Source organism: Chelonoidis abingdonii, chromosome 8 (genome assembly GCF_003597395.2).
Source record: "Chelonoidis abingdonii isolate Lonesome George chromosome 8, CheloAbing_2.0, whole genome shotgun sequence".
Taxonomy (NCBI): domain Eukaryota; kingdom Metazoa; phylum Chordata; order Testudines; family Testudinidae; genus Chelonoidis; species Chelonoidis abingdonii.
The window spans coordinates 40,889,918-40,911,815 of record NC_133776.1 but is presented as its reverse complement, the minus strand read 5'-3'; the positions used below and the strand labels follow the sequence as shown (position 1 = coordinate 40,911,815).

At 42.2% G+C, this 21,898-nt stretch overlaps 1 protein-coding gene across 1 annotated transcript in view; it reads right to left on the bottom strand.

The window, feature by feature from the left end:
- Positions 1-18,212, bottom strand: part of SLC25A36 (solute carrier family 25 member 36) — a 58,704-nt gene extending 40,492 nt beyond the window's left edge. Inside the window, exons 1-2 of the mRNA XM_075068982.1 lie at positions 17,692-18,212; positions 2,327-2,497 (exon numbers count right to left, since the gene is read on the bottom strand). Coding sequence (XP_074925083.1) covers positions 2,327-2,497; positions 17,692-17,783 — 263 coding nt within the window. The 5' untranslated portion in view covers positions 17,784-18,212. The remainder of the gene's footprint in view (positions 1-2,326; positions 2,498-17,691) is intronic.
- Positions 18,213-21,898: the final 3,686 nt, after the last annotated feature.

The window sequence follows — 21,898 nt, the reverse complement described above, 5'->3', positions numbered from 1 at the left end:
CCAACCCAATCACAATACTAATATTTGGATATCATTGGGTTCAGGTCAGGTTGCAAGGCTTTACAGAGGACAGAAGTTGATCGCTTCTTGTCCACACCCCAGTCCCAGAATTGTTCTTTCTATGCAACTTATGAACATTAGCGTCAATTACAACTTTTCCATGGAATTATCCTTAAATTGAGACTCTGCCACATAACTCACCTAAGAAGCTAAAAGCTCTAGATTTTACTCCTGGAGGAATTCTGTGCCACTGTGCAATGCAGAATTTTGCAGAAATTAACCTTGTGTGTGCAGAATTTCCTTCCCCCCCATAGAAATGGGCTGCAGTGCTTCTGGCCGCCACTAGGGGTCACTAGACCCAGCAAAGCCCAGCTCACACATAGAAGATACTGCCAGTGAAATGGGGAGCGAGCAAGAGGGTTCCTAGAAGCTGTAGTTCCCAGCACACACTGAGGGAAGGAGATAGTGGTGGGCAGGAAACTCCATGCAAGCCTGGGACCACGCATCTGGCTGTTTCTCTCTCTGGATCCCTGGGTACGAATGTCTAGGCTCTGGGGGCGGGCATGGCTGGGCTCAGAGGGAGAAGGGGTGTGGCTATCTGGGCAAAGAGGGATCCCCACGGCTGAGCTCTGAGGGAAGAGGAGGTGTGGGTGTACTGGTTGGGGGGGCACCGTAGCTGGGCTTGTGGGGAGGGGCAGGGAGAAAGGGAGCAGAGAGACAGGAACTGGTTGTCATCATGTTTTTTTTTTAAACTCTGTACTTCTGGGGGAATTTGTGTGTGTCTCTGCATTGTTAAAGACATACTTCCTGACAGATATTTTGAAATAAATTACCAAAATAAACTGAAACTGGTTTGATTACATAGTCTTATTTTGACAAATAAAATTGCAGAATTTAGCAGAATTTTAAAATATTGTGTGCAGAATTTTTAATTTTTTGGCACAGAGTGTCCCCAGGAGTAAGATTTAGATGCAGCCCTATCTGTTACTAGCCTAAGACATGAAGGGTTAAACTCTGGCCTCACTGAAGTCAGTGACAAGACTCCCATGGTCTGCAATGAAGCTACAGTTTCACCTGTAATATGTAGACCAATAATCAAGGAAAGAACATCATTCATTTATAAAATAATTAACAACTGGACAGTATCAGAGGCCCAGTCTATCAAACTGGAACACTGCTATCAGGCATCCAATAGCAGCAGCACCACCACCATTTGATGCTAGAGCCTACTCTGCTGCCCGAGGTTAGATTCAGGGTTTGGATCCTATGTTGTTTCATCCTATTTATTCATTCAGAACTTGGGTTTTCTTGCTAAAAGAGTGGAACCTTCTGGGTATGATCCATTTCAGGTACGTATAGCCATCTTTTGATAAACTGATTTGTAGGCAGCGATAAAAAAAATACTGCTATTCTGAAATTTGAAGTAATAAATGTAAGGGACATCCTTGACACAAACGCTTCATTCCCTACCAAATTTGAAGTTTTTGCTCCACAATGTGAGGTCGCTAGAAAAGTTTGCCAGAATTTTTTTTTTTTCAACGTGTGCAAAACAACATATTTTTCCCAGCCTGAGACAGACACCCAAGTGTGGAAAATTCAGCATAAGTAGTTAAAATTTTGCAAAGCTGTAAGCAAGTGAAAACAGGATCATAGAAGGGGAAGTGTCAGGCAACCTCAATAATACACCTATAACAGAAAGTGTTGGAAAAGCGAATAGCAGCTTTCCAGATCTTGGCAGAAACAGGGTAGAGATTTTTCAGCTGCTCTCTAATCACCATGAAGTTTTTGGTTATCAGAAATAAGCAGAGGAGAAAGGACAAGGGATAACCATGTTTCCAAGTCATGTTGTATTAAGGTCCTGGACTCCTCCCTGGGTCAGAGGCTCTTTGGCTATCAAAGAAAGTCATCTGAAAAATTTACAGGGAAACAAGGGTTCTAACTGGCTAGCAAGGTCATTGAAAACATTCTTGTGCGAACATAATGTCATAAGAATAAAATGCATGTTTAGGAGCATTCTGTACCATTTGATACAGTTTGGCATTCCTTAGGTATAAGAATCAGCTCTTCTGGGGCTGAAGTTCCAGTCTGATCTTATTCTCTCACAGTGGGATCAAATGTTACATTTAGATAACTATTTATGGAGCAGAGACTGTAGCATGACTACATTATAAAGAACTTACATTCAAAAACCTCAGTGCACAAATCAACTATGTTCTAGAAGGCAAAAAGTTAGGGGTTGTCTGAAATTATCTCTAAAGAAAAAACAATAATACCCCATGAAAATTAAAAAGGATCAGAAGAACAGGAACATGCAGATAATACTCACTTCAAACAATGGAGAGGTCCAGGAGATACTCTAGTTACTCGATTGACACTAGCACCATTCACAGTGCTGAGATGAACTTCAGAGATGTAGAGAGTAATAGAGGAGGACTGCAGCCGTGTTTTCACAACTTCTAGTGGACACGTAAGAATTGCACCAACAGTACCCCCACATCTGCAAAAAGAAATAAGATTCTAAGCCTTGAAGGAACTAGAAGGTCCTTACATTAGCTAAACAGAAGATGGCTCATGATCATGGTGATCAAGAAGCTAACAATTATCTGAATTCATGATACTAGTGTAGTTATTACTACATGCCCTTGAACTAGTAACACTGGTTAATCAATTTCTCTTTGTTAATTCCACAACTAAGAGTGAAAATTTTAACTGCCAAAAAAAGTAACTCAGATTGGTGCAAAAGTGCATTCCCTTTAGTGCATGCAATTCAACTCTGCTCTGGAAGGTGTCTAAAATGTTTAGCTTCTTATGATTGAAACTTAACCTTCTCTTCATAATTTTTGATGCATTCCTGATCAAAACAAAGCTGTTAACATTCCCAATGTGAAACACTGGGGTGTGTATATGAGGATATGTACACAATACATAGCACTATATACAGATAATTGGAGGGGAGGTAAAGAAAGTAGTAAGGCAAAATGTTAAGAGCTATGTTATTCCAGATTATTTCAAAATTCCGTTTTAAATTTTGGCAATGGTAGCAGGAAAACCAATAGTCATCTGACAATTTACTGACTCGCTTCTTCAAGGCAAAGAAATAGATTTACTGTTCAGGGAATAGACCAAAATGGACCTGAATATGGAAAAATGAAAATAAGTCTTATCTGGTTAGAAATGGAAAGAAACATGATCTTTTCAAGTTTCACTGTACAGTCCTGCTTTGAGAAGTGGTGCACCACTCCTCCTCCTCCCTTCCACAGCACAACACAGCCAAGTAAATGACATTTTGACAGTTTTGTAAAGGAGTCATCCTAGTGTGTCGTGCTAATAATTGCTTTAACCAATATCTACATACCCATCTGCTCATTGCACAGTGCACAAAAAAAAAACCTCTCTGGGAAAATAAGTAAAACTAGAAAGTCCATGAATCCTGATTAGGGCATGAAGAACACCAAGGTTTCTTTACTGCTACCACTGCTGAAAAAGTACATGCCTCAAAACCTCAAAAAAAAGGATTAAATAGTATTCCACTTCCCAGATGAGTTTATATAAACAATCCCCCAATTGATAAATCCAGAGTTCTAGACTTCACTCTGATCATTCTAATTTTTTGAAGATTTGAGTCAGAACCTTACTGTTAATTATATATAAATGATCCCAATTCTACTTGCAGCTACACTTGTGGAACTCCCACTGGATTCAACAGAAGTGGTGCTTGCTTATTGAAGACACAACTGAGGGAACTGCTTGGAATTTAAACAGTTTCAGAATAAGATTCTAACCGTCAAATATTTTCTGTTGAAAGACTAAGAGAGTCTCAAAACTGGCAATTTTTATTGTTTAAAATTCTGCTGATTTAACAGCTCATTTCATCTACCTGCTATTATTACCATATAGTGTTCCAGTTAACGATTAGGGGTAAAAACCTGGCCCCACTGAGTTCAATAGGGCCAGGATTTCACGTTAGGAGTTAAAACTTTTCTGAACTAGATAGTGATTCTAAAAGAGAATAATGTAATGCTCATGAAAGGTGCCAGAACCCAGAAGAACGAAATCCACTCTATCCAAAGAGCAGACGGCAGTGAGAGTTTCGTCACCCCGCCACTATGCTGCAGTACTGACATACTTCCCACCCAAATGTAGTTTGGCTTCTGTATGAATCGTCAATCCTTTCTTGTTGCACAGAAGGCCACAAAATTCATGCCAACTAGGATTATGGTTTGTGTATTGCATCCCACTAGATTCAATTCACAAACAGCTATACAGGGAATAATAAAAGTTTTGTCATCTTCACCCATGCTACGTTTAAATGAGTGACCCAGAAGTATCTCATTACCATTCCCCAGAGCCAATCAGTCTCTTCTCCAACTCCAAGATTACTCTAAAGTGAATTCACTTCCAAGTTTTAAATAGAAGCACATTTTTCTTGATCAAGTCTATTCTTAGCACCCTGAGTCACTACACAGTCACTAAGGGATTAGGAGTCAACATACTAACAAAGAGTGTCTGTGTATTAAATACTACATAGATTCCAAAATTGGAGTTCAAATAATACAGTGATGGGACCAAATAATCACTTTCACACATAGAAAAATTAAAATAGCCTAGGGCAGTGGTTTTTAACCTTTTTTCATTTGTGCACCCCTAAAATTTGGAATGGAAGTGTGGACCCCTTTGGAAATCTTAGTCAGTCTGCAGACCCCCAGTGGTCCATGGACCACAGGCTGAAAACCACTGGCCTAGGGAAGTATGATAGAATATTAACTTACTAAAGTAACTTCACATATCTTCATTTGGTAGTGAAAGTAATTCTAAAACTAAAACTTATTTACAGCCATACAAATATATACACATTAACAGACCTGTTCTATCCCAGCTCTTATATATGCTTTTCATCATTAGATTTCAAAGCACTTTACAAAGGAGGTGCAATTTATTTTGCACTGACTCTCTACTTCATGCCATTTGGAACATTTTCCATTCATAGCCTGAATATATTGTAAATGCTACAAAATGTTAACTAACATGTTGTCTTTACGCAAAGCGATATACAATCAAATTATTAAGAATATATGAAACTGCTGCTTTTATCGTGCTAAAAAAAGAAGTATACAATAAATGCATGAATTGTTTTTCCATTTGTGGTATGTACACAACATTAGCTAGGGCAAAATATTAGAACACTAAAGATACAATTATCAGAGGGTAGCTGTGTAAGTCTAGATCTGTAAAAGCAGCAAAGAGTCCTATGGCACCTTATAGACTAACAGACATATTGGCACATGAGCTTTCGTGGGGGAATACCCACGGACATGTATCCGACGAAGTGGGTATTTGCCCATGAAAGCTCATGCTCCAAAACATCTGTTAGTCTATAAGGAGCCACAGGACTCTTTGCTGCTTTTAAAGATACAACGTTCATTACAGTCATAGTAATAAATTTATTTCTAACACTGGCTTCAGATTCACGTTGCCAGGACAAAGGAATGATTACTTATGCTTTCTATCCCATAGATTTTTTGCTTGCTGGGTACTTTCAATTTGTAGGGAAAAGAAACATAGCATTTTCTTAGATGCAGGAGAAGAGGGGAAGAATATTAAGATGCTAATGAGTAAAAACAGGGCTATACTTTCAGGGAGCAAATGTTTTGCAGGTCTAAGGTCTGGGATTTGCTTTGCTAAATAATGGCCCAAGTTCAAACACAGATCCATTATCTTATCATCCACAAAGGCTACCTATGAATATTATTCACCAATAGAAAAGTAAGCTGGTAATACAGCATTTGATTCCACACTGGTTGGTCCTTAAGATACCAAATATTTAAAAACAAAACAAAACACAACACGCTAATGAGTTCTGCTCTGCTATGTACATCGGCCAAACTGGACAGTCACTACAGAAAAGGATAAATGGACACAAATCAGATATCAGGAATGGCAATATACAAAAACCTATAGGAGAGCACTTCATCTTCCCTGGCCACACTATAGCAGACCTTAACATGGCCATCCTGCAGCAAAAAAACTTCAGGACCAGACTTCAAAGAGAAACTGCTGAGCTTCAGTTCATCTGCAAATTTGACACCATCAGCTCTGGACTCATGACAAAGGACTGTGAATGGCTTGCCAATTACAGAAACCAGTTCTCCTCCTTGTTTTCACACCTCTACTGGCTAGAACAGGGGCCCCATTCTCCCTGACTGAACTAACCTCGTTATTCTAGCTTGCTTGCTAGCACATATATACCTACCCCTGGAAGTTTCCACTACCTGGTCTGACGAAGTGGTATTCACCCACAAAAGCTCACCTCCAAAACGTCTGTTAGTCTATAAGTGCCACAGATTCTCTGCCTGCTTACCGCCTTAATGAGAACACTTTCTTGATCTCTCCCACCAACACACTTTCATTCCAGGCCTGTTTTACAGTTGGTTATTTCATACATTTAGAGCATGCACCAGGGCTGTACACCAGGCATTGTCAGACTTTCTTCCTGTGGATCACATTAGGAGACTGTCTTCTGAATCCCTTCCCCTCTCATCCACAATCATATGGAGGACCCCTGTCCCATTTGTCACCACATAACATCCCTGTGTGAACTACAGAAGTTGTTTACATGTAGAAATAGTATTAGCTACAAATATATTCAATATGTTCCTATCTTTTAGGGCAATTTGACGCTTTCCAGGTGTCAAAGTTGTCAAGCTGCACTAAAAGATAGGAACATATTGAATATATTTGTAGCTAATACAACTTCTACATGTAAACAATTTCTGTAGTTCACACAGGGATGTTATGTGATGACATCTGAAAGTCTGGTAGCCTTTCCTCCAAACAGTATTAAGCATTACTCTCTATCCCTGGGACTTTGTAAGGCTGCTACAGTGATTTTAATATTTGGATGCCACATATTTCACACTATTTTTGCCCAATCGTTTTGTTAACTATATAAAACTTTCACAGTTTTACAAGATTGGAGAAATTATTTGTCTTTTCACTGCTTAATCAATTAAAAATCTGGAAAAGTGGAAAATTTGAAAATCTGTGCCAGCCCCCGACCAAAGGTTAGCTGTAAAACATCCTGTCTTACCTTTCAAAATCTGTGCAGTGATTTTTAAAAAGGTTTTCAAAAATACCTTCCACTACACATTTGAAGTAAGGTGTTTTTTTTAAAAAAAAAAATTCCAAAAAGTTAAAGTTGCAGGTTTTAGAAAATTCAAAACTACAAAGGATTCTTTATTGTTACTATGAACTTTAACCAAGTTCAAGTCATTAATCTGTGAAGGTTTCAATAATTTAAATTAGGAACTAGTACATATATTTGTTCAAATAAGTTTAGACTATGTTGATTCAATTTTTTTTAAATTATCTGCTGAAGGGGAAAAGAAATTAAATGGAATGAAACTTAGTATTCAAAGCACCTGCCTAGAAAATCTTTTACCCTCTGTTCAAATCATCTATTCCAGTGGTTCTCAAGCAGGGGTACATGTACCCCTGGGGGTATGTAGAGGTCTTCCAGGGGGTACACCAACTCATCTGTTTGCCTGGTTTTACAACAGGCTACACAAAAAGCACTAGCAAACTCAGTACAAACTAAAATTTCACACAATGATTTTTTATACTGTTCTATATCAGTGGCTCTCAAACTGTGGGCAAGTTTGTTTTATTGAGGTTGCCAGGGCCAAGCCCAAGCCCAAGCCCTGCTACATGGGGCTGAAGCCAAAGCCCAAGTTTTTAAGTGAGGTGAAATTTACAGTATGCTAGACAAATCAGACTCCTGAAAGGAACACAGTAGTCTAGAAAGGTTGAGAACCACTGATCTATTAAGTTATTTTCAAATTAAGGGGAAAAAACAAATATAGCTATTTCAATATTTAGATATTGTGGTTTGAGATGCCTTTTTTTTTTTTTTTTTTTTAGCAATATACCAAAAGTGCCTCTTTTTAGATTAAGTGGAATTGTGCAGGCAAATCATTTAAATGCAGAGTAGGTAAATGTTTTTAGAAATTTAGAAGTGAGTATAGGAAAAGGGAACAGACAAGAACTATTCCCATGAATTATTTTAAAAGAGGCTCTTCGAATTTTACTTGTTAATGAAACCGATATCAGTATTTTCTTCTCTTGCAGTTACATGGATGTAGGATCAAAAAGAATTGTAGAGTGCCTTATTTCTAAAATTATAGCATATATGATGAATGCTTGGCATAATCAACTCATATAACCTATGCCATTGTCTGCAATGTAGATTTTTAAACACTCTGCATATGAATTATTGCTGATATAGGGCATGCTATTCTCTATCAAAGAACTACACAACCGTTAAGTTTCAGCACCATTAAGAGAGATGCAAGTATTAACTTCTATAGACAGGGAAACTGAGGCATGGCGGTATTAGGTGACTAGCCAAGATCATACTAGAAGTACATGACACAGCTAGAAAAAGAGCGGTGATTTTCTGACTCACAGACTGTGCATTAGTCACAAGACTATCCTCTCTTTCTCTTTAGTCCTGTTGAATAAGCGGAGGATCTCTAAACTGAAAACTTCTATTTTGTATCACATTAAGAGTTCTCCTCCACAGCTGCCAACATATGTTATGATGGTCGTGTACACAGAAGTACATAACAAAGAGAGAGCTGTATGTCTTATGAAAGCTACAAATAAACAGCAACTCTGTACAATTTTCTTTGTTACAAAACACTAATACTTATTTTATCAGTGCAGCTGGCACATCTGTATACTAAGCTAATGGCATGTTGAATTGGTCTCAGTACACAGTCACAGAAAAGATCCATTCCCATCACCATCTCTCATCTTAAGGTACAAATATATTTAAAAACTGTTAAAGGAAACACACAAAGTTAAGGCTAAAATCATCACCTCATTCTCTGGCTGTTGTTAGAGGTGATTTGAGGCCATCTGAAAGTGACCCTTGTTAGTAGCATGCTATTTGATACCATACAAGCTCTGCAGACTGTGACACTCACATTCAACAAGACACAGAGATGGAGTTTCAGCCATTGCTTTCAAGTAAAAAGACATTACAAAAAAAAAAAAATCAGACCCATTTCTTTCATTAGGGCTTTACATTTGGTGTCCTTATTTCCACCCGTTCCCCACTTACTCTGTGTGGGATAATTTTGTAGAGTTCAAAATGAACTCTCTTTGGGCTTGATTCTTGAAGCATTTCCATTTCCCTCCAGCAACACCTGAACCAGTGTGAACCATGTTCCACTATATTAAGAAAAAAAAATACCAGTACAGCCCATCTGTTCGGATTATAATATTTCATTTAACCACCTGCTTACAGTAGCCGAGAGTACAGGTATATGGAGATAAGAAGCTTACTTTCTATGCATATGCTACTTTTGACAGAATTCTGTGCCCCTGTGGGGGCACAGAATTCATATGGCCTGCATATTTCTGTGCCCCCTGCACAGAAAAGTGCAAAAGAAATCTGCAGTGGGACACATGCCTCTTCCCTGGCACCCCAGGCACCCTCAAAAATGCAAATCACGGGGGGGGGGGGGGCTGGGCATGGATGTGCGCGGAGACCTTGATCACTGTCGGGGTGGGGCTGGGCATGCATGCCTGAAAACAAGCGCGAGACTCTGTCCCTCTTGCTTGGTACTGAGGCTCGCTGGGGACATGGAGCGGTAGGGCTTTTTATTATGCACAAGGAAAGCTCTTTCTCCCAGGCAGAAATGTAGCAGCCTACTTGCTAGTTAATTCATTTCATTCTCTGAGGCAAAAATGTAGCAGCCTATCTGCTCAGTAACATTGTTAACGTTCCTACTGTTAGTTAGCTATTCCCATTTTCAGTCAATTCCTGCAGGAGCACAAAATCTGTAGAAGTTTTAAGGCCCCTACATTGCCAGAGTGACGCAAAGCCTTATATATGACAGTACAGGAATCAGTGTGGAAGATCTATGTGCTTTCTCACTTTTCTCCTGTGCCAAAGTGGCACAATGGAGTTAGATTATAGCTCAGGATTTATTTTATTTACATATTATAAGGGGGGGGGGGAGGAATTGTGAAAAATATTTATTTTAGTATTTTTAAACAAAACAAAAAACACCACCACCACCACACACAATCAACTTCTCTAGAATTTGCACTTAACTTGTCAGATTAGAGAATAGTGTAGAGAGAGGAAGGTTCAATAGAGATTTTGTAATAATGCATCAGCTGTTTACTTGCCTGGATAGAAGGAAAATTCCCAAACACTGAGGAACTGAATACAATGCAGTGATTAACTGCAGTCACAAGATTTACTGAAATGGCACCGAAACACTAAGTGAAGCCCTGATCTTGAAAATGAATGTATTGTAAATATTATATTATAATATATTACATAAAATAAAAATTAAATTTTAACTTGACAAAAAAAATCCAATCTGTGCATGTCCCTCCACTGTGATTCAATAGATAGAATCTGTGGGTGAAGAACTAAAATATCAGACATGCTGCTAAACATAATTTGTACAGACATACAAGGAACTTTACAAGTAGGTCAGTAACTCTGACAGTAGCATAATGAGACCAAAGTGCATTTTCATAGGAAAGACGTGTTATCCCTGTGTATCAGTCAATTCCTAATATTAGTCTTCAATATTTGTTGCACACACAGTTTATTTACTAAGACGGACACCAAAAAATACATAGAAAGAAACATCCACTTCTGTGTGTTCATAATTCTGGCATACCATTAATAGATGGACAAACTACTACAGTTTACTAAAAAGAGATTCTGTAACCCAATGTTACTCAGGTTGAGGCTCGCAAGCAGCTCTTTAAGGTATCTCCTGTGGCTCTTTGCAGCACATCATATTAAAACACTATGTGATTGACTAAGAACTTAGATTATTAATTAAATCAAGACACTTTTACTATTGTTATTAACCAACTGTAGTTGATAAAATCATAGAATCATAGGACTGGAAGGGACCTTGAGAGGTTATCTAGTCCAGTCCCCTGCACTCAAGACAGGACGGAGTATTATCTAGACATTCCTGACAGGAGTTTGTCTAACCTGCTCTTAAAAATCTCCAGGGGGTTGGGGTATTGGCTCTGGACTGGGGGTGCGGGCTCTGCGGTGGGGCCAGAAATGAGGGATTTGGGGTACAGGAGGGTGTTTAGAGGGTGGGAGGGCAATCAGGGCTGGGGCAGGGTGTTGGGGCATGGTGAGGACTTTGGCTTGGGGTGTGGACTCTGTGGTGGGACTGGGGATGAGGGGTTTGGGGTCCAGAGGAGTGCTTTGGACTAGGATCGAGGTGTTTGGAACACAGGAGGGGGAGCAGGGCTGGGCAGGGGGTCGGGGCATAGGAGGGGGTCATGAGTGCAGGCTCAGGGCAGCGCCTACCTCAAGCAGCTCCTCGAAGCATCATCATCAGCATCATGTCCCCCGCTCCCATCCAGCTCCTACGCAAAAGCGTGGCCAGGTAGCTCTGTGCGCTGCCCCCGCAGCTCCCATTGGCCGTGGTTCCTGACCAATGGGGGTTGCAGCGCTGGCGCTTGGGGCTGGGGCAGCGTGCAGAGCCCCCTGGCTGCCCCTAACATGTCGGAGTCGGAGAAGGGACATGCCTCTGCTTCCAGGACCCATGCGGAGCCATAGCAGGCAGGGAGCCTTAGCCCTGCTGCGCTGCCAACCGGACTTTTAACGGCCCGGTCAGCAGTGCTAACCGGAGCCGCCAGGGTCCCTTTTCAACAAGATGTTCCATTTGAAAAATGGACACCTGGCAACCCTAGTTAAGAACAGCAAATCATCCAGAGAATGCACTTGACCCACAAAATATAGCAAGGAATCTAACAATATTAGCCAGCAGAAAGTCTCATTCAGCTGTTCAGGTTTTACTGGTTTATTTAAAAAGCTCAACACTTAATTTTTGTATTAACAAAACAAAACAAAAAAAAGAAAAAGAAAAAGCCAACACCTTCTTTTACAAACCTAAGACCAAAAGGAATATTTCCACTGCTTAAAAAAAAAATTGCAATGAAATTAATTTTTAAAAGAATTCTAATCATGTTGCAGGGTTTGAGTTTCAAACTAAGAATCTGGCAGTAACACTGAACTGATTTTCATTATCCAAATTGAAAGAACTGCAAAAACACGAAAAGAAAACAATTTTTGTGGTACTCTTTATGCTGTTTTTGGAGTGTCTATAACTAAGAGAAGTAAATAAATTTGTTTATAACTTCATCTTTATGTTGACAGTGACCCTTTAAATAACATCAGCTTTCTAATAGAAAATTCTAGATATGCCACAATTCTCAAAATATCATTAGCTATTTTTACCAAGGGCACAGAAGTTCGAAGTAGCAACACCCAATTCATGGAGCAAATTACACAGTCTCAATTCTAAACAAACCCTGGTTTTTTTCTGAGAGGATTATTTGGGCAAAAGAGGAAGGGGAAACTGCAGGAGGGAAGGCATTGGGGTGGCCTAGGAAAGGAAGAGGATCAGGACTAAATCTGAAATATATCAAAGTATACTAACTTGTGCCAAGAGTCTTAAGTTTGGGAAGTAGGTTTGGTCCAGCGGTTAGGACAACTGAAGTAAACCTGACAGTACTTTTTGTCTTATTGTTATGAATTACCTCCCAATAGTCTAATCATACATGCCCTGTACAACTTAAAAAAAACAAACAACAAACACACACCTAAATTAGCTACCAGTTAACATCTTAAACTGAACACAGGAAACTATCAGTGCACGAATCCTCCCTTTCAGACATTAACACTGTTAATCTGTACAGTGTACCCTCATCCTATGAATTATAAAGACTTAACTCTGTTTCAGTATTTTGCAGAGATTCACTAAAAACCTACAAGCAGACAAACTGCTGCATGACTTCAGTTATTTTTAGGATTCCAAAGATTTCTGGTTAGCTGTACAGATTACAGAATCCCCTGGAGACTGTTGTTGAAGCATGTTTACCTATTCAGGAGAAAGGTCAACTTGCTGCAGGGAACCAAACAGCTTAAAAAAAAAAAAAAAGTGAAAGTCAAGCAACTGGACAGCTCAGCCACACCACTCAAGCAAAGAAGTTTCTCAACATCTATGTAGTAATGTAATGCCTTATCCTTGACTGGTCCCAGAGAACACACAGCCTGAGTTCCTACTGTTTTAAGGATAAACTCATTCTGTGCAACCCCAAGGCCCTGGGCATTTCTGGAACAGAAAGGAAGTCACTCCAGCACGGATGCTAATTACTAAACTAATTTTCATTTGTGACTCTCCAATTTCTAGTACCCCTTCCCTCCCCACAAATTACCAAGTCAATTACTAAGATGCCCCCACCCCCAATGAATTCCAAAACCAATTACTAAGGGGCATCATTCTTTTCTGTATAGATTTTTTTTTTTAAATGATTCCTGCTACAAACTTTTTCACAGAAGGTCCTGTAATCAATAGATAGATTTAATGTACATGCTTGGACTGGACTAAAATATTAATTTAGATGCTTTCCAATACAGAGATCCATTAACATGATTCTCCAATCTTAAAATTGGTAATCTTCTGTACATTCCCCTTCCTGGCCTGGGTTAATATGCCCGATCTAGTACCCATCACAAGACTACATGGGAATACAAATGCATGGACTCAATCAGAAGTCAGAGAGCTTATGCTAATCCCTGATTGTGTAGTTCTTTAAAAAAAAAAAAAGAATAAAAAAAGTTCTAAGAAGTGCATCCAAGCAAGTCTTCAGGTGACTGGAAATCTCGCATAAGGCACTGATCCTAGATCAAGATCCACTAGTGCAGATTTCTAATCCTCAATGCAACGTGCTTGAAATTAGTGGGACTCTGCATGGGTACATGGGTGTGTGGCTGTGGATCCTGATGCATGGCTAGAATATAGTACTAATATAATAATGTAGTATGAATATAGTACTTTGGCTGTGTTGAAAGTGAGCAGTATCAGTGATTGCACAAGCATAATGCAACACCGATCCAGGCTTGACAGTATATCTAAAAGTATAAATCCTTTTAATCAACTTCTGGTGCTTCTGATGTAGAATATTAAAAAGAGCTTCTGATTAAGTGTGGTAAATTGGGTGAAAGGAAAACGTGTGTTTTAATATGGCTAAATGTCAATGTATACACCTAGGAACAAAGATAGTAGGCCATATTGACACCATGGGGAACGCAATCCTGGGAAACAGGGACTCTGAAAAAGATGTTCAGAAGATTATCCATTATGACCCCCACATGACCTCCCAGTGCAACACTGTGGCCAAAACAGCTAATGTAATCCTTAGATGAATAAACAGGGGACTCTTGAGTAGGAGTAGAGAGGTTATTTTACTTCTGTATTCGGCCTTGGTATGACGACTGCTGGAATTCTGTATCAAATTCCGGTGCCCACAATTCAAGAAGAACGTTGATAAATTGGAGACGGTTCAGAGAAGAGCCACGAGAAAGATTAAAGGACTAGAAAACATACTTTCTCAAGGACTCAAGGAGCTCAATCTATTTATCTTAGCAAAGAGAAGGTTAAGGAGTGACTTGATTACAGACTGTAAGTAACTACATGATAAACAAATATTCATAACAGGCTTTTCAGTCTAACAGAAAAAGGTATAACAGAATCCAATGGATGGAAGTTGAATGTAGACAGATTCAGACTGGAAATAAGGCATAAATTTTTTATCAGTGAGAGTAATAAACCTCTGGAGCAACTTACGAAGGATCATGGTGGATTCTCCATCGCTGGCAATTTTTAAACCAAGACCGGATGTTTTTGTAAAAGATCTGTTGTAGGAAGTTCTATTTTGGATCAGACAAGATGATCCCAATGGTCCCTTCTGGCCTGGAATCTATCAATCTATGAATTATGGTTCTACTCTGTAACTGTTATTTTGCAATAAAAAAAGTCCACTGGTATTTCAGTATACAGATAGTAAAGCAAGGATTCATAAAGTGGCCAAAGGCGTTTGCTATTTAAAACAATATTTCCTTGCAAGTTATTACTGATTAAAATTGCTTTTCTTTTTTTAAGACCAGATGTTCCAATAGCAGAAAAATGATTTGCAAAGTTCTGTTACCAAATGAACGAAATGCCAAACTCTTGTTTTAATAACACCTTTGAATCTCCTACTTGTCGGTCTTTTACACATCAAAATGAGCCAATGCTTATTTGATGTTTCCCTGCACTATTGACTTTCTAGTTCCAAATGTGACTTCTACCATATTTTGATATATTTTTGAAAGATTCTCACCTTTGGAAGCTATAGTCATCCAAAAGGTAGATTTCACAGAACAATAGTGAAACTTTCATAAAGCTACCGAGGGAGCAGAAATGTACTGGCGGTCAAATTACTCCAGTAGAAATATGTAGTAAAACTTGAATGTTTACTAGGAAAAAGTTTTTGTTACTTCAACATACACAGGGTATTTCAATGGACCTAATCCCATGAAAGAAGAGATACTCTAATTGTTTATTATTTTAGATAGCTGAATATTATTTCTATTTTAAGTTGGATGTCATAAAACACTGATAATATTTACCATCATCTTTACTTGCTTATTTTTCATAAAATGAAACTGCCAAAGTAAAATGGCTTTAATAGTTAAAAATACTGAAAAATTATGCAACAACTACAGCCTGTTTAAAGTTCAGTATGCTACAAAATCAATCAAGCCTGCGACAAAGGGAGCTATGTGAGTATGGGGCATGTACATGGGGGTGGCAGTGGGGAGAGGAAAGCAATCAGAAATAGAATGTGGATTCTCTCAACTTTAGTTCTTCAGTTTAAAATCCAGACCAAGCTGGTAGCAGCCAGGAGCTGTTACAAGCAGATATTTGTTTGGTGACTATTATGAAATGAGCTAGTGATCACAATTCAGTTCTAAGAAGATTCATCTGCATCATTAAATCACTACAACTGACTTCTTCAGCAGTAGTCTCAATACAGAGGCCAACAATTGAATGGAAATGAAGACTGAACTGCCCCCTCACCCCTAAAGCTAGTCCCCCTCACCCCTAAAGCAAGTGATGTTGGAGTTTTCTGTTTTGGTCCCATATCTGGAATGTTTCATAAGCACTACATTCACCCCAGTAAGATGAATAAAATCCTGTTTTCCTACCTTCCCATATTGTTCCCATCACATACAATTTGAGTAGAGCATTAGATAAGGCAACAGCCCTGATATAAAGCAATATTTTAAAGTGCTCTTCTATGTTCTTCAGTAAAATCTAAAATAAAAGGAATCACTCAAGGAAAGATCACTCTTCATGCTATAAACTAAAGTGACATACGGGTTTGTCAGTTACCCTAAATAACTTTCACACTGCTAAATGAATGAATATATACTTCTGGCTTTGCTGAGCCAGGATTAGAAACAAATCTGTGCCTAGCATCCAGTGAAAAGGCAATATAAGTTGTCTCAGCATCTTCCACGCAACATAACCTTTGACTCATTTGAAGGGCCTGGTTGCCAGACCACAAAGTTTATAGATCAGACCTCTTATCAAGGACAGGGAAATTCATTAGCTTCAGAGATTAACAATCTGTATCTGGCCTTGATTCAGTTTACAGACCTGAACCTTGTGTTTACTCTCAAGCAAGCTTCTCTCACTCTCTTGGCCTTCCTTTTGTAGAGATGTCAAGTCAGGGTGTTGAGATGGGGGTTCAAAATGTTAGCGGCAGCAGGGACTCTCTCTTGCTCATTGTTCTGAAGATTTACAAGGAGCTGAAATCCAGGAGGCTGTCCTGGGCCCTGCTGCTGTATTACTCGTCTTCTCCTTCCACTTGTACATCTGAAGGGCAGAAACTGGAAGTAATTGTACCTGCCCAAGCACTGTTACAAGAAAGTGCTGGGGATCAGACACACATTCTGCTCACTAAGATCCTAGAGTGTGTACTCACACTCAAATCCTATAGTTTGCTTCAGCTTGAATCTGCAATCTCTCATCAAAGAGACCCACCCTCCCCCAAAGCCATACTCCCAATCCTCAAAAACCAGGACAACTAGATAGTCCACCCTCATGATTCTTCACCGAACATAGCTAAGGTATCCTCTCCCAGCTGTACCAGAACACTAAGCCCAAATGACTAAGCCTGAGAATCCATCCCTATCTCCTCCCCACACCTTTGCATCTGCACACACACACACAGCTGTACATATGTGTACACACACACACACACACTACCCAGTTAAGTTGGCCTCCTTTTCTATAAGATCTGTCTAGATGAACCTTCTCCTCTCCTCCTCCTACACCAGGTCCCTCTTCCTACCCTAGGAACTGTCTGAAGGCCCTGCAAACAACTCTACAATAGACAGGCCATCTAAAGAGGTTCCTCACATTACAGCTCCTGAGAAGATTAAGACAACCCCCTGGCACCCAACTCCTCCAGCTCAAAAACCATCCTAGCCAACAGGCCCTACTGCCGGCCAGATACATGCTTCTGCATGCAGCACTTCTGCAATCCCTTCTGCCTTTGGGGTGAAGGGAGGTATGTGAATGACACATTCCTCTCCTGAGAAACATACCATTAAACAAACAATAAAATACCCCCATGGCCATCTATGACCCCAAGGCACACCTCCAATTTCCATTAAGAGACCACATAAAAACAGAGAGATTCACCCCCACCATCAGAGCCTCTCCCCCCTGCCACACCCCCATACCATGGGGCAGTATAAGGAGTGGGGGGCTAGAGAGATAAACTAGTGGCTCCACCACCCACCCTCCAGCAAAGAGATGCACCAGGCTGTATCTCTGGCTCACCCTCTCATGCTTGGCCCCTGCAGACAGGAGGTAATGGGCGCTTGTGCTCATCCAGGTCCCTTACTGCTGCTGAGCATGGAGCTGTCCCGCGACAGAGATGGCTGTGTCCCGCGTGGAGAGCGAGCCCACACCCATTCCCCACAGGCAACGGCAGCCGGGGTTGCTGCTCTTGCTGCGTCCTCCCGCGGCTGTAGCCACGGCAAACCAGGGACCTGGACTTATGAACACGCAGCTGGGCCCAACATCAACAGACATCGCCACTGGCCCCCGGCAGGACGTGACATCGCCGCCCAGCTCCAGCTGGCCCCGTTCACATGACCAGCGCCGCACAGGGAGGGGAGAGGCTGGAAAGAAGCGGTGCAGAGAGGGGAGTTAACTCAGGCGGCTGGGGGGCGGGGATCCCCCTACAGCCTCCTCTCCTGCCTCCACATTCAGAAGCGGGGAGGGAAAGGAAAGGGTGGATCACGGCAAGGGGGAGGTAGAGAAGGGTGAACCGTAGGGTGTTCCCTGGGGGGGGATTTCTTAGCACAAGGGGGAGAGGGATTTCCGGGAGGAACGCTGTTATCTAGCAGCAGCGGCGGGTCGGAGAGCATTTCTGCGTCTAGATAATCATAAGCTGCGCGGGGGAGAGAGGGTGACTCTACCTTTGCAGCTTCCCCGCCGCCCCTACTGCTCCCTGCGGCTACAGCCAGAGGTGTGCAGCCAGCTGGGAAAGGTGGGTCCTCTTTCAGCGAAGAGCAGAAGAGTTTCCTCCCCTGGCTGTGATAAAAAAGGAGGGGCAGGAGACCCGACGCTCTCTGCTTTGAGGCTCTCAAAGACCCAGGTGGTCTCTGTTTTCTGCCAGCTCCTCCCCGGAACGAACAGGAACGGAACTAATGGAGGCACTGAGGGCTGATCCTCGCTCTGCCGGGCTGGGCACTGACGCTGTCCCGGCTCGGCGTTTAGGCCCGGAGAGCGCGGCATTAACACCGGGGTGGGGAGCAGTGAGCAAGGTGCGCAGCTGAGGCAGCCACACTGCGGTGCACATGGGAGAGGAAAATGCAGCAGGCTCAGGCCATCTTCACCGCCCCCGGTGTGAAGACGCGGTTGCAAGTCCTGAGCAGTAGCCAAGATGGTCACGTTTACGTGGCGGAAACTATAGCTAGTTGCAAGAGGGGAGAGGTTGCTGTTTGTGCCTGAAGACTCCGGGCAGGGGCTGGGTGTTGCAGCAAGGAACAGCTGGGGGGAGGAGAGGGGAATCCACCCGCTTGCAGAATAAACTAGGCAGCCTTACAGGAAAGAGGGAGATTGGAGAAAGTGTTTAACCCTGGTATCTGCACAAACAATGCCAGCCTCGGCCCAAGCACTCGCTTGCTCGTCCAGCTCACTCTGCAAGACATTGTCCGAAAGTGCCCGCCAACTCGCACTGTGACAGCCGCGTTCCCCACTGCAAACAGCCCCTGCTGCCATGCAGCCCAGACACCTCCTCCGGAAACAACGCCGCCGCCACCCCAAGACACCCTTTTACCTCCCCGCTCGCCAGTTTCCACCTACAGTGCCCTGAAACCCCCTTCCCTCCCTCCAAGCTACCGCCTGCCTTCGTGGTGTCCACGGTCCCCCTCTCAACCCTCCCTCCGCATCGCTCGCGGCAGCCAGCCAACTCGTTCACCCCCAAACGCCAACCAAGTCACTCTCAGCCCAAGCATCTCACCCCTTTGCCCACACCTCCCTCCCTGGAGAGAATTGGTTGAGATTCATACCCCCCCCCCCCCCCCCCCCACACACACACACACACACACACACACACACACACACACCCACCCCCCTCCACACACACAACCAGCAGATCAGTCCCCAGTCCATGCAGACACTGCAGTGGGTGGCCTCCTCCCATCCACACTCCAGACAAGTTTCCCTGCTGCCACTACCCCACTCACTGCAATCTCTTCGGCCCTCCACAATGAGAGCTGTGGAGACCCAACCACCCATCTCCGCAAAGAGGATTTGCCTCGCCAGCAATCCCAACCCCCATAACAGCAGCGGCTGCACCAGACTGCAGATCTGGAAACCATTTCCCTGGTGGCTGCAGCAATGAGGAGGAGCTAGGAGAGGTGCTGCTTTGCATGTACAGGCCTCGCTGACACCCAGGAACGGGAAAACATCTCGCACAAAGGGGATCTCCCTGAGAAACACTAGCGAACCGCTTTCCCCCTACCTCCTTCTATTCCTTGACAGGCCCCATTTCCCTGAGACCTCTCCACTGGCTGATCACATTGCAAAGGGTTTGCACATACACACGCCAGTGGGGCACTAGGTGAGGCCAGAGTAAATAATTAGTGGCTGCACCTACCCTCCAGCAAACAGATGCACCAGGGTGTCTCTCTGGCTCATTCTCTCTCATTCTCGTCCGCTGCAGACGGGAGGGAGGAGGTGATGCGCGCTTCCGCTCTGCTCGTTCACTCCTCTGGGCGCTGAATGAACAGACGCGGAGTCAAAGCTGCTTCTTGCGAGCGAACGTGCCACGAAGCGTCGGCTCCTTCCCTCCTCCCGCGGAGAGAACAGCAGCTTCGATCACAGCCGCCGCTGGAGCCTCCGGCAGCAGCAACCACCCACAGCAAAGCCAATGCCCCTACAGGTCTTCGCTTATGAATATGAAACTAGGCCCAACATAAACAGACCCTGCCATTGGCCCACGGGAGGATGTGACATCAGCGCCCAGGCCCAGCTCCAGAAGGCTCCTTTCACGTGACTCGCAAATTCTTCAATGAAAGAGCCAAGAGTGGTCGAGGAGGTTGTTGTCTGGAGCCAGAGAGAGTGGAGAAGAGAGGGATGTGAGGCTATAGTGTATCATTAATGTATAGCTAACAGCTTAATACAATTGCATAGTCCTGTAAAGCATACAAGATACCATAGGACACCATACGGCATAGGGGATAGCATATTGCTATCATGTGGTGTTTTACAGCATGCAATATAGTACGTCAGTATACCATTCGTCATGGGAAATACTGCATCCCTCTAGTACTGTATGTTATCTACGGTATGTGAGAAGGCATATCACTATTGTATAGTACTATCTGTGGTGTGTGAGATACTATTATCACTATTATATAGTATCCTTTTGATATAGAAGATAATGTATCACTGTCTTGTAGTACCATATGGCATACAACTTACAAAACAGCAGATTATTATTATTATACAGTACCCTATGGCATGCTTAATAACATGACTGCATGATAACATTTGGCATGTGATATAATGTCTCACTCGACCGTGAAGAGGCACAAGCTGAAGTCGTATGACCATGTAACAAGATCATGTGGCCTATCTAAGATCATCCTCCAAGGGCCAGTACAAGGAAAGAGAAAAAGAGGTAGGCAGAAGAAGCGATGTAGTGACAACATAAAAGAGTGGACAGGAATGGTCTTCATGGAGAATTGAGCACTGACATACATTCGTCCGTGGTGGAGACAATTGGTTGATTGCTCATCATTGTTGGTGCCCCAATGACCAATGCATTTTTGGGAGTGATAATGATGAATCATAGAATCATAGACTCATAGAACTGGAAGGGACCTTGAGAGGTCATGTAGTCCAGGCCCCTGCACTCAAGGCAGGACCAACTATTATCTAGACCTTCCCTGATAGGTGTTTGTCCAACCTGCTCTTAAAAATCCCCAGTGATGGAGATTCCACAACCTCCCTAGGCAATTTATTCTGGCGCTTAACCACTCTGACAGGAAATTTTTCCTAATGTCCAACCTAAACTGCCCTTGCTGCAATTTAAGCCCACTGCTTCTTATCCTATCCTCAGAGGTTAAGAAAAACAATTTTTCTGCCTCCTCCTTGTAACCTTTTATGTACTTGAAAACTGTTATCGTGTCCCCTCTCAGTCTTTTCTTCTCCAGACTAAACAAACCACAAACCCAATTTTTTTCAATCTTCCCTCATAGGTGATGTTTTCCAGACCTTTCATCATTTTTATTGCTCTTCTCTGGACTTTCTCCAATTTGTCCACATCTTTGTTGAAATGTGGTGCCCAGAACTGGACACAATACTCCAAGTTGAGGCCTAATCAGCTTGAAGTAGAGCAGAAGAATTCTCGTGTCTTGCTTACAATACTCCTGCTAATACATCCCAGAATGATGGGTTCATTTTTTTTTGTTGTTTTTTGCAATAGTGTT